We start from the raw sequence: 13,223 nt of genomic DNA on the forward strand, positions 1-13,223 counted from the left end.
TGGTCTAAGACTTCTCACACACTCACTCCAATAAACTAGACCAGGCTTCTCGGGAGTCCCGTTTCTGAAGTGTGTGTGGTGGTGAGCAGTGGGCGCGTTCATGGCTCCAGGATCTGTCACCAGCCCACTAGACCGCCAATTCCCCTGCACCCCAGGGGCCAGCTCCACGCCGACACAAAACCAGCCTCGCTCTGAGGCATCTGCTCCCCATCCTGGAGTCCTTGGGGACTAGAAGAAGGAGGAATCGATTTCATATTCTCTTCTCCCTCCCGCCGTCCACAAAAGCAGCTCTTTCAGGCCCCCGAGAAAGGTCCTGTACCCTTTCCCACCCAGCGCCCGTCAGCGAACTTCACCTTCATCCAAGCCGCTTTGCCCAGAAAGACCCTGGGACGGGAAATCAATAGCTCCAGCTTGAGGCGAGGGTAAGGGCCTGGGGGTGGGGGAGATGGGGGCGGACTGGTGGGGAGGCGGCGGGGCGGTGAGGAAAGGGTTCGCTGTGGGGCCGCCACGGGTAATTACAGCAGCTGAAAGGCGCCGCCCAGCACCAGGGGAGCGTGTCAGGGAGAATCACCTGTTTTACACCTGGCGACGGGCCACTGATAGTGGCGAGACCAGCACCGAAGAGGGGCGCTCTCAGGGGCGGGAGGAGGGTGCAGGTCAGTCCACCCCGCAGGCCTCGCGGGCCGGGCAGCCCCAGGGCTTTCCGCTCCGCACCCAAAGCATCACGAGACCCCGGGGGCGCAGAAAGCGCGCAGGCGCAGTTCTCCGAGGTCAGCCGCCCCGCCCGGAAGCCTGAGGCGCTCTGGGAGCTCCTTCCCTCCGCTCGCGGCGCGCCCTGGGGACCTAGAATGCCGTCTTTCCAGTGGCCCGAGGGGCCGGACGCTGGGAGCTGCTGGGGCCCGCGGTGGGGCGACAAAGAGCTGAGCGTTTTAAAAACTTTAGGTCAGACCTGAAAGGGCCTACCGAGAGCTCGCTAGGGCAGTCCCTCATTTTACACACAGGCACGGCGAGACCCAGGAGACGAGGACTATCCTTAAACACACCCAGTAAAGTGAAGTGGATCCGAATGGGAGTTAAAAGGATATTTAACCTGCAGCCTGAGGAGAGCTGGCCAAGCAAGGAAAAGGAAGGCCATTTATTTTTAAGGCGAGAGAGAGACAAACATTATTAGCTTTGAAAAGAAACAATACAAAATTGATGTCCCAGACAAAGGGGGGAGGGCGGTGGTGATGGAGAGGAAAAGTACTCAAGGCCCGGCTCTTCTAAATTTAATTTTGATTATTTTCAATGGGCTGAGATCGCCTCTCCCGACGCCTCACCGTGTTAATACCGCTGGGCCACAGCGTCCGAGCCCGAGTCAAAGTAAACTCTCGCCAGCGGGGCACTGCGCTCCGAGCTGCTCTACAGAGATCCTCTTTCTTCGGGTTAAAAAAAGAAGAAGAAGAAAAAGAAAACACAAAAAACCCACAAAAAAACACAACACACAGTTAACCACCTGTCAGGGCTGAGGATACAATGAGGCTCCTCGAAAAAGAGCTTTTCATGCATGCGTAATATATTTGTTCAGCTATTCACTTAATGAAGCTGATAAATGTGATGCAAGACAATAGTCAAGTTAATCTATTTAGTAAAATGTTTTGAGACTTTCAGGCTACGTTAAGGAGAGGAGCGTTCGGCGACATTTTCATTTAAATGCGCTCATCTCCCCTCTTAGGCTGCACAAGGGGGTTCAGGCAATCTATGTGAATATAATTTCTTATAAATGTGTCTTTAATGGGTTTAATTCACCCTTGCCAGCTGTTTTGGGGGCTATTTTGTAAGAGCAAAACAAACGTTTCAGGCTTGGAAAGCTAGTTAAAATTAGTTTCGGTCAGCGAGGCCAAGCTATATTTCCTGCAAACCATCTGCTTGATTGGCACAATAGAAGGATTTTCAAGGAAAAAAAAAAGGGGGGGGTGAGTGTGAAAGGAATGAGGGGTGGGGGGAGACGCTAGAAAGAGCTGGGGAGGCCGGTAGTTCCTTGTGGCCTATTCTGAAGGTGAACCCCTTTAGAGGTGTCTTAATAGAGCGGGTTGCCTAGAGGGCTGGGGCGACTAGAAGGCTCTTTGAGCCCAAACCTTGTCGCCCTCCTCCTTTGCCTAGCCGGTCAGCTCCCTCTTCTCCCGAGAAGCAAAGAAGCCAGGCGTTGCGCACATCTTTGCGTCGCCCCCGCCCCGCATCCTGCCAAACTTTCAAGACGAACTCCAAGTGTTGGCAGCTCCTACCCAGAGCGCCGAGGCCTGGGGGTTCAAATCCTTGCAAAGTGCTACCTTGGGGTCCCAACCTTCCCGAACTTATCTCTCGTTAACTTTTCGGAAGGCAGGGAGTCTTAAGCCCACTCTCTACATCGCAGGCACCTCACCTACCTCCGCGCGGCCTGCGCTTACCAGGGTGCACTGGCTGCGGAGTGCCCCACGACCCGGAGAGCAAGGCGCGTGGGACTGGGACCCGCCCGCTCTCCACTGGCGGGGAGGAAAGAAATTCCCAGAGAAGGTTCCAAGAGTCTACCCTACAGTTCCAGGAAGGCTTCTGCGGCTTTAGCCTCATAGGGCCCAGGAGTCCCGGCCATCTCAGCCGCGGGCTCCCCGCGCGAGCAGTAGCGTTGTGGGGCAGGCAAGCATCTTAACGCCAGCCAGGGCCTCGGAGTCTCACTTTTCCACTCGCGTTTTTTTTCCATTGAAAGAGAAATAGACAACCCAGCTCTGGGAGAGTGGACGTGAGTGACTTCTTTGAAATACACTTGAAGATAACGACATTACCATGAATGGCAGGACGCACAAAACCCCAAGGGCTCAGGTCAAACGGCATTAGTCACAGGTCTTAGCAGCCGCCGCAGCGCCGCGCAGCCCCTTAGGCTATCGCGGGGTTTGAAAAGACGCGTTCAAGGAGATCACTTAAAGTAAGATCCTTTCGTCGGATTTCTTGCTTCCTTAGGATTTATTCTGCCTTTTCACGGAGGGCCAGCCCTCGCCCCCGCCCTCACTTTTCCTCTTTGCGTCTTAGGAATGCTTCAGGGGGCTCTGCAGACAGACCACTGGAAGCAGAGTCCACGTGGATCGCAGCAAGGGGTTGCTTCCAAAATGTCAGGGCCCCTTTTAAAAAGCAGATAAGTTAGCAGCAGTTAGTCTATAGTAAGGTAGAACGACCGGGATGCGTGTGTGTGTGTGTGTGTGTGTGTGTGTGTATTGGGGGGAGGTGCGGGCGCCCGCGCGCGCGCGCGCGCATGTGGGAGGGGTAGTAGGGGCGCTTGGAGCGTGTAGGTGGGCAGGATAATAACTAAAAACTACACCCAGAGAAATGCTCTAGGAGGAGAGGAAGCCTAGGGAAGAGGATGGCACTAAGAGGGCTCCAGACTGGCTTTGACTTCTTAGCGCGCCTCCCCCCCCCCAAAAAAAAACCTTGCAAACGGAAGCGCTATTCCGACCCCCCAGAAGACTGGGCAAGCGCTTCATTGATGGGTAATCCAACATCTGTAGTCATCCCTTTCTTCTCCTTCGGGAACTGACTACAGTTCCAGGAGGGGAGGAAAGGAAAGAGGGAGAGAGGGAGGGAGGGAGGGAGGTGAGAGGCGGAGGAGAATTGGATCTGAGAAGAGTGGAGAGAGAGAATGCAAAACCAGAGCCGGTCTCCCAGCTTCCAGAAAGCAGCTGGGGACAAGGGTAGTGGGGAATTGATAGCGACGGAAAACTTTGTCTTGTGGCAAACTTAAAGTGCAGGTGCTCAAGCCGTTTAGATTTTCCACCCCTATTTTATTATAAAACTTCAAAAACAAACTTCCAAGGTTTGTCATGTCCCCCCACCTTTCCCGGGAACTCCAATTAACTGGAACAATACATTTCGCATATTTAAAGGGCCACTTATTTAAAAGTTGTTCCTTTCCTTAGAGGTTTTCAGCCGCCTGCCGCCCAGTACGCCTCCAGAAGCGTCATAGGCTCAGAAACTCCATACTTGCGTCATCTTCGAGCATTATAATTCGGCTCCAGAGCCTGGCCCTAAATAACTTTTTAATTTGAATCAAGGGAGAGCTTTAGCGGGCTCTGTTTCTGGTTTAATGTGATATAAATCACAGATGCACTTTTATTGAATGGTTAAAGCAGCGACATGGAGATCATCAACACAAAACGCCCTGAACAAAACCATCGAGAGAAATAAAGCTGGTTAATAAGATTTTTGAGAAAGCTTTGTGTTAAAAAGCAAAAAGGAAAACCAGCTGAAGGTGACAGTTAGTTCATGGTTAATAGGATCAGGGCAGCCTGGCGGGGCTGCACACTTCTCTTTGGGGAGGTTCAGCCACACCAAAGAAATGAATGGGACATTTAACACATCTGTTATCTCGCCGAACAGAGAAACTGGGGAATGGAGGTTCAGCGCCACCCTAGACCCAACCCAGAGTAAAGGGAAGGACTGTCTCCAAGAAGATTCTCGTTTGGGGCCCCAGATTAAGCATAGACTCTCCTGACTGTGGGCCAGCATTCTTGGGAATGGCATTCTTCCCACTGCTTTCACGTGCTTGTGCACTGCAGTTAATTAGGAGGTTGCAAAACTTTGGCCAAGTTAAGCAATAGGTAGAACCCTCAACTTTCACTGCTATGGTTTTAACAGTCCAGGCTGCAAGTTACAAATGAAACTGCAGAAAGCTCTTTGAGGTTGGAAAGGAGCCAGGGTAGCGTTTCAGTGTTCTAGTCACCTGGCTTGAGGCTGCTTCCAGAAGGAGTAAGTCCTATGTGCAAGTGGAATACTGCCGCCTAGCCTTGGTCGTTTGCTGCTTTCTGATCCTTTACGAGGCCAGCAAGCTGTGAAGTGCTCCTCGGTGACACTTCTACAGAAATGTCGCTGAAAATCGTTTTAAGTTGCTGGGAGTTTGCAGAAGGAGACACGTTTTATCATTCAGGTATCTCCCAGCTCTCTCAAACTCCATTAGTTTCCCGACACAAAGGAAGCAAAGACCTCCCCCTCCATCCTTATGGACTCACATCCAATAACCCCAAAGCATTCATTCCAATCTCCCTGTGTTGTTAGAATGGCACCCCACAAACACTGATTTTACCCGCCCCTCACATCTGCTTTATGCCTCAGCTGGAGTAGCGTGTAGGGTTAGAGACTGAAGAAGCAAGTATATTTTCATGTTCACTGACTTGAAATTTTCCATTGCCCACCCCACAAGGGGGAGGGTTATTTTACTGATTGCCTGGAGATGAATTTCTATGAATATTTATTGATTTATTTTCCAGGCTCAGCAGGGGAGCTGCAAATAAATTTAGTGTGTTCTTTAAATAATTCCTTTTCTATGAGGCAAGATGTCATCTGAAACTTCTAAATAGGCATTTAATTAGCCCGGGTGTTGCTTCGGAACAAAAACTCCCGGCGAGAGCTTTGGGGGCGCACTGTATTGCAAAGAGGCGGTCGATATGCAGAATTGATGCGCGCCAGCCTTTGTTGCCGGCCCATTGTGCGGGCCATGCTTATGAAGACTAATCCAATCATAAATTGCACCCCTGCGCCAATCAGAGCGCCCAGAGCCTCCGGCGAATGAAGCTCGAGTGGAGAACTTTGTTGAACTTCATTGTCAGAGCTGTCACTTTTCAAAGCGCTTTAACGGGCGGGCCACTATAAAACCATCACCTCGACGGGGACCACGGAGGACTCGCAGACGCCCAAGTGGGATCATTACTTGGAGACGTTTGCCCAAGAGAGAGGGCACCGCGGGGGCGGGAGGGGCGGGAAGAGAGACTTTTACCCTCCGGCCACTGGAAGAAGGCTTTTTCCGCCCGCCCCGCGCCTAACATGATGTTCCCAGGCCTCCTCGCACCCCCCGCGGGGTACCCCAGCCTCCTGCGCCCCACGCCCACCTTAACGCTGCCCCAGTCCCTGCAGTCGGCATTTTCTGGCCACTCCAGCTTCCTGGTGGAGGATCTGATTCGCATCAGCCGACCTCCGGCTTACCTGCCCCGCAGTTTACCCACCGCCAGCATGTCGCCCCCTAGGCAGGGGGTCCCCACGACTCTCACAGACACCGGGACCTCAGACCTGGGCTCCCCGAGTCCCGGCAGTCGACCAGACGGTTCACCTCAGACGGCCGCCTCACCTGCCAACGAGCCCACGTTTCTGAAGTTTGGGGTGAACGCCATCCTCTCCTCAGCACCCAGAACAGGTAAGTGAGCGCAAAACGCACTGGTCAAGGTGCGAGTACTTCTGGCCTCGGTTTCCTGTATGCAGCAATTACCCACTCACACATCAACGCACAAACTTACGCAAGATCCCCGAAGCCTCACGTCGCGCACTGTGAGACTTAAGTCCAGCCAATTCCTGGGAAGAAAAGCTCCAGGTTCGCCCCACCCTCATAATGAACTTGAGCACCTGCAGTCGGAGAGAGCGTGCGCCCCTAGGCGTCTGTGTTTCTGCCCTCGAACTTCTGGAAGCCAGTTTTTAAAATCCCAGACAATATATTTACTAGTTTAGCTAGTATTCTGGACCTGCAATTCTTTTCTTCCTCTCCCCAATACTACATATCTCTCTAGTGCCCAGGATGAGACTGGGGACGGGCCGATTCTGAGGTGGCAGATCGCGTGGGGGCGGAGGGGGGGTGCGGAGAGGGCGGAAGGATACTCACAGATGGCACAATGTTAGGGGAAGATTTCTTTTATTCTGTCAAAACACCGAGGAAAATGCCTTTGAAGCCAGCCGAAGGATTAATGATATCATGTATTTAATGTTCTGTACAATAATCAAGTACTTAATCAAATTCCCTGTCTCCCTCCTTTTCATTCTTCCTTTATTCTCTGCCAGAAACATCCCCCGCCTTGCTCCAGAGCGTTCCTCCCAAGACTTTCGCCTTTCCCTACTTCGAAGGTTCCTTCCAGCCTTTCATCAGATCTTCTTATTTCCCAGGTAGGTCTCATCCCCCTTCCCTGCCGTCCCCCATCGCTCCCTGCTCCGAAGCCATATTTCTCCGTCCACCCCTCGGGGTTATGCTCTGGTTCAGAGGTTGCGAGGCGTACAACATTCACGAATCCGTCGCGCCAATTTGATGCCCTATTTAGCACAAGCAGTGACTGCTTGACACTTTGCACCAATTCCCTGCTCTACAAATTAGCAGGAATTGTCATGGTCCCAATTTGAGGCGGTTCCCTTCCCGGCGAGGAGCTGTTGGCATCCCTTCACGCCGCCGTTTTCCCACAGAGTCAGTGCACTTGGCCACGATTCCCCACAAAGGTTTCAGCACCATGACCAATTGGTCAGCTCCTCGGGCAACCACACACAGATCGGCCCTCGCCCCTCCACGCCGCCGAGAGACACCTACCAGCCGGGGCTAATTTCTCTTTAAGACTCATTCAGGGCTTGGGGCTTTTCACAAGACCACATGGGGTGCCCTCTTGTGTGGGATGCCTGGGGTCGCCCAGGGGGAGGGGGACTAGATCCTCCCACAACCCCAACCTTCTATTTCCAACCTGATTTCCCAACCTCTTCTCAGACCCTTCCCCCACCGCCTTATCTTTTTAAAGACTTTGAGCTTGTAACATAAGAAGTCTGAGGGAAGCCTGCAATTGGGTCCCAGTCTAAAGGAGAAACACCTTAACACAGTTTATGGGAGGTTTTCATCCTGCAAACCTAGTAGTGACTCAAACTATAGCTCAAAACTCTGAAACCAGTGGAGACTCAGTGGAGACGGAGGAGAGCCTATAAAGAGAAGAGAGACTGGGCATGGACGGTGGGGGATGGGTAAAACCACGACAACACTCCCAAATATCAGCGAAAGAAACATGCAATTGATTTTTAAAAGGGGGAGAGAGAATTCACCAACAGCCCCCCCACCACTATTCACCCTGCTGCTGATAATGGAATTTGCTCCCTTTCTCCCTCATCTCAATGCTCTAACAAAAACAACCCGGGCTTTATAAATAGCTTTTCATGTCCATTTAATGAAAATGATTCCGGGAAGAGAAGCCTCTGCCATCAGTATTCTCCCAATGGTCTTGGCCTGCAGTTGTGTTTAGTTTGAAAGTGTAAATCTCTTTTGTCCCAGTAATATATGGCTTTCGCTGCTTGTCCTCAGTCTTTTTCTGTTAGTTCATTACTACACAATTACCATTCACGCTTCATTAGAGTCTCTGTTTCTTTTTGGGTTTTTTTTTTCCCTCCCTTAAAGCAAAACTCTCCCCCTTTTTATCATGCCAATACCCATTGGGGAGCGGTCAATGTGCTAATTAGCTGCCACTTTTCATGTATTCGGGCCGAATTCTTTACGTTTGTGGGGGAGGGGAGGAAAGATTAATATGAAAAAGATGAATGCTGATTGGATTTTTCAAAAAAAAAAAAACATCCAAAGCGGATTTTCTTCTGTCAAATGGGTAAAGTACCTCCTTTTCATCTAAAGAATACAAAAGCCACCAAGGTGAAAAAAAGCTTAAGGGGGAAACCCAGTGGCATCCTCTGTATATTTTATCTTTATTTTTGTAATTTATGTTTTTCTGTTGTTAGTTTAGCTGATACACGTAGGTTTGCCCCCTTGAGACTGTTCCCCTGAGACCGTTGAATGTAAAAATGAAACAGGCTATTGTAGGAGCTGTTTTCTGTGTTTCCGTGGTTTTACCTAATCCGGGTTTGCTTGGTTGAAAGGGAAAGTTATTTGGGCGGAAAGCGCCTTTCACTCTCGCAGGTTTGTAGGTTCCTGCCCTATTCTCCAAGAGGAGAAAAGGGGGAGCTTTAAAGAGATGAAGGGATCAGAGAGAAGAACCGAGGGAGGCCCCTAGAGAGGGGTAGACGCTACTGCCCCGGCGGGACGCCGCCCACTCACTCGCAACCCCTCACTCCCACCCCTCCGCAGCGTCCTCAAGCGTTGTGCCCATCCCGGGGACCTTCTCCTGGCCGCTTGCGGCCCGCGGCAAGCCTCGCCGGGGCATGCTGCGCCGAGCCGTGTTCTCCGACGTGCAGCGCAAGGCGCTGGAGAAGATGTTCCAGAAGCAGAAGTACATCAGCAAGCCCGACCGCAAGAAGCTGGCGGCCAAGTTGGGCTTGAAAGACTCACAAGTGAGAGCGTCTCCTCCCAGCCCCCAGCCCCCAACCCCCAGGCTTCACCCGTCCCCCAGGCATGGTACAACTGGGAGGGTTCTCTGAGACCAGTTCGGTCCCATTGTTCGGATGGGGAAAGTAAGGTGCACCCGCCAGCTTCCTTGAGGCTCGTCGGGACAGCCCGCTTCTCTCCGGGTCTCTTCACTCCACGCCCGGCTCAGCACCCCCCACCCCTCGCGGACATCAGGGTCAGAGGTCAGAGGATGGGGTTAGAGCAGCGAGGGCCTGAAGAGGGAGTGAGGGTAGGGTGAGTGCCTTGAGCCTTCTGAACCCACGTCAGGGCGTGGGCAGCAGGCAAGGAGAGGAAAGACAGAGCCTCCTACATTCCCAGGCCGTCCTGCCGGCGCCCACCCCCCAGCCCTGGGCCTTGGTGTGAAGGGCCTGCGCTAACCTCTGCTTGTCCCTCTCCCCGACCCCCCCACCCCCATCCCCCGCGCCCCAGGTGAAAATCTGGTTCCAGAACCGACGCATGAAGTGGCGGAACTCCAAGGAGCGCGAGCTCCTGTCTAGCGGGGGCTGCCGAGAGCAGACCCTTCCCACCAAACTCAATCCGCACCCAGACCTCAGTGACGTTGGCCAGAAGGGCCCGGGGGACGACGAAGAGGAAGACGAGGGCCGGGGCAGCCCCCGCCACCGCCTAGTCTATCACGCATCCCCCGACCCTCGGCACCTGCGGGACCCGCGGCTGGAAGGGCCGCTGCCCGCCTCGCCCGCGCACTCGAGCAGCCCCGGCAAGCCTTCGGACTTCTCCGATTCCGAGGAGGATGAGGATGAAGAGGAAGAGATCACCGTGTCTTAGAAGCCCTCCCCGAGGCCTGGGTACTGTTTAGAAGTGCTTTGAAATTGAAGAGGCGGGATTCCGTCTGCGTGTCCGCTTAGTTCCGGTTGCCCAGACGCTGTGGCTCCCCTTTGCAGAACCATCACCTCGTCAGGGGCGCCCCAGCCCCTTCCATTGCCCAAAATGGCGCCCCCCCCCACTACCTCCCAACAGCTCTTTCCACTAAGTGAAACTTGAGTCTTGGTCCCAGCCTTAACTTCTCCACCAGAGCTCCTATCTTGCTTATTGCAAGCTATTTTAAACACAGTGGGGGTGTTCACACCAATAGCCTGGGTTTAGCAGTGAGCCAGGCTCTGCAGGTCTTTAGCAAAACTCTTAATGGCAAAGGAAAAGAAGTTAGGAGTCACAACATCCCAGGCATATGACTCCAAGACCTCTGACTTCCTAGATGCCTCCACCTCCCTATCTTAGGTTGGAGGGTCACCTACCCAGCCAAATCTGTACACACACGCTCACAGACTCCTTCCGGTCTAAGGCACAGCATAAATAACGAGTCTTTTCTGTCATATCCCCAATGCTCTCTGGGCAAAGAAGTGAGTTGTTGAGGGAAAAGTCCATCTCTATTTCTGTATGCATGTTTTAAAGCTTTTTCTTTAAAATTTCCGTATCCACAGTATATGCACCAAGCACTCTACCTTGTGCCCTTTTATTATTTCTGGGGAGATTTCACTGACCTGAAAGGCTCTTGAGCACTGGGCATGATGTGAGCAGAGAGAGAACCCTCAAGCCTCTTTGATTTTGATTTTTTTTTTTTTACTGAACTTTGCTGTCTTTGCACAGCTTTTATGAACTGTACACTATTTTGTACACATGTGCTGTATGGATATTTTATACCAATGTTATTGTGAATGACTATAAAGGACTGATTAGACTTTCTTTTTTTTTGCAATGGCCTTTAAACTTTAAAAATGTAGCTGTTTAATTGCATAACTTATAAAGAAATACTTATTTTGTATTTTTACCTTGTACAGATTTTTATATATGTATATATGTACCAAATGAACAAATGCCAAATAAAAAGTAGAATGGACACAGTGGTCAAGTGATCTCATTAATATATAGAGTGTCTTAGCTGAAAGGGTTGGAGCTTCTAGTCCCCATGCTACTGGAATTTATAGAAGGTAAGCTGATATCCAAGAAGGGATGGCACATATCTAAGGCACCCCCCAGCTGCTTAGTGGCCAAGCTAGAACTAGAACCCATCTCTAACTCTGGGGCCAGTGCCTTTTCTCCTTGCCTGTACCATAAATAACTATAATTGCTATGGTGACAAGTAAAGTAGTTCCAGTAACATGGTACCAACAACTTGAGTCTGCGGTAATCCTTCTCCTCTTTTCTAAGGACTGAAATGATGCACTAAAAGAACTCAGTGAAAGGCAGTTCAATCTTATACTGCTTTCCCTTTCCCTCCTTGAAGGTTTTATAATTCCTGGTCCCCAGGGAAGCTCAAAGTTGCTCCTGACTTTTGTGTATGAACTGATTTTCTTAGGAATGTCATCTGTAGCCATGACTTGGGAGCCCACACACAGACTCTGGATTGCCCAAGTGAAAATAAATTTCTTTAAAGACAAGCTTTCAACAGAAACAATGAATTTAGCCAGCAACTTAGGGATAAAGAATGTCAGGTAGAATGCTGGCCAGGTTTCTGTATGCTTTAAGAGTTTGGTCTCTTAGCCACAGAGACCTGCATTTCTTTATTATCCAAACCCATGCCCCAACAGTGAGGGTGGGAAGAAGTTGCTCAGCTTAAATTTCAGTAGTTTGTATCATATTTAAAGTTTGACTTTTGCTATTCTCAGTGTGATTCTCTTTCTAAAAAAACGAAAGGCCTCTCTCCAGATAAGATTCTGATATCCTCCCCTGTTGGGCCTGTCTCTGACACGGGTGATCACTATTTTCGTTATTGTTTAGACATGATCCTGGGAACTCGGAAAAAAAAAAAATCTTCATTGTCATAATTGTCTTCATCTGTGAAACCCTCCACATTTCCTCCTCAACACATATGAAAGTACCTAGCACAACATTCTGTACATGGTAGGCGTACAAAATTTAGACAAGAAACTCTTTGCTCTGAGTGATTCAGGCGGTTTTTTTCCTTCCCCCACTGCTGCTGCCTGGACATCCAGCGATGAGATCCTGAGCAGAAGCAGCTTGCTTTTCCCTCCCTGCTGGCCCAAGCCCACATTTCTTACTTACAGTCAAGGACTATTTTCAGGCATGGGGATGGATTCATGTCTACCCTTGGAGTCAAAGTCCTTCCGAGGCATGTTCATGTTCATTGCAGCATTGTTCACAATAGCCGAGAGGTCGTCCCATTCACATCATTCACGTTCTTCACAATAGCTTCTGCAATCCAAATGTCCATCGATGGATGAATGAATACAGAAAATGTGGCATCTACACACAATAGATTATTATTCAGCTTTACGGAAAGAAATCTTGTCACATGCTCAACATGAATGAGCCTTGAGGACATTATGCTACATGAAATAAGCTAACAAGAAAAAGACAAGTACTATATGATGCCACTTATATTAGGTATCTAACACAAGCAAATTAATAGAAACAGAAAGTAGAATTGTGGTTGCCAAGGCCTGTGATAAGGGGGAATAGAGTTGTGCCATGCGCACAGAGTTTCAGTCTCACAACATGAAAAAGTCCTAGAGAATATGGCTAACATTGCTGAATGGCAAGTGACTAAGATATAAGATTTTATGTGTGTTTTTAAAATCTCAATTAAAATTATTTTTAATGTAAATAAATTGGAAAAATAACCTAGGGGCGCCTGGGTGGCTCAGTGGGTTGGGCCGCTGCCTTCAGCTCGGGTCATGATCTCAGGGTCCTGGGATGGAGTCCCACATCGGGCTCTGTGCTCAGCAGGGAGCCTGCTTCCTCCTCCTCTCTCTCTCTCTGCCTGCCTCTCTGCCTACTTGTGATCTCTCTCTGTCGAATAAATAAATAAAATCTTTAAAAAAAAATAACCTAGAACAGTTAAAATCCAGCAATGGTCAAAATTACAGCCAAATGAAAAAAAGTTGTGGTAAGCAATATTATAATACAATGTAGACTTCAAAGCAGGAAGCATTCTATGACAAAGTTTTTCTAAATTAAGAAAAGTTAATGGGACACTTGGCTGGTGCAGTCAGTACAGCATGCAACTCTTGATCTCTGGGTTGTGAGTTTGAGCCCCACATTGGGGGTAGAGTTTGTGTGAGTGAAAAAGAGAGAGACACCTTTTTCTTTTCCAGGTGGCATCAGGGAGAGTGCAGGAGAGAAG

General features: G+C 50.2%; 1 protein-coding gene across 1 annotated transcript; it reads left to right on the plus strand.

Annotated features, from left to right (window-relative positions):
* The first annotated feature begins 5,618 nt into the window (after positions 1–5,618).
* Positions 5,619–10,970, plus strand: DBX1 (developing brain homeobox 1). Its single transcript, XM_004752134.2, has 4 exons — positions 5,619–6,190; positions 6,826–6,927; positions 8,864–9,066; positions 9,551–10,970. Exons 1-4 carry the CDS (start codon positions 5,824–5,826, stop codon positions 9,905–9,907), a joined length of 1,029 nt encoding a protein of 342 aa, XP_004752191.1. The 5' UTR covers positions 5,619–5,823; the 3' UTR covers positions 9,908–10,970.
* The last annotated feature ends 2,253 nt before the right edge of the window (positions 10,971–13,223 follow it).

Source organism: Mustela putorius, unplaced genomic scaffold, assembly GCF_011764305.1.
Source record: "Mustela putorius furo isolate JIRA1106 unplaced genomic scaffold, ASM1176430v1.1 tig00003859_pilon_pilon_pilon, whole genome shotgun sequence".
Classification (NCBI taxonomy): Eukaryota; Metazoa; Chordata; class Mammalia; order Carnivora; family Mustelidae; genus Mustela; species Mustela putorius.

What these genes read in the sequence shown, in the direction of transcription:
- DBX1 (XM_004752134.2), top strand. Translation starts at nt 5,824, where the DNA reads ATGATGTTCCCAGGCCTCCTCGCACCCCCCGCGGGGTACCCCAGCCTC. An exon ending in CTCCTCAGCACCCAGAACAG is followed by an intron (nt 6,191 to 6,825) that starts GTAAGTGAGCGC and finishes ATTCTCTGCCAG; the next exon opens with AAACATCCCCCGCCTTGCTC. An exon ending in CAGATCTTCTTATTTCCCAG is followed by an intron (nt 6,928 to 8,863) that starts GTAGGTCTCATC and finishes ACCCCTCCGCAG; the next exon opens with CGTCCTCAAGCGTTGTGCCC.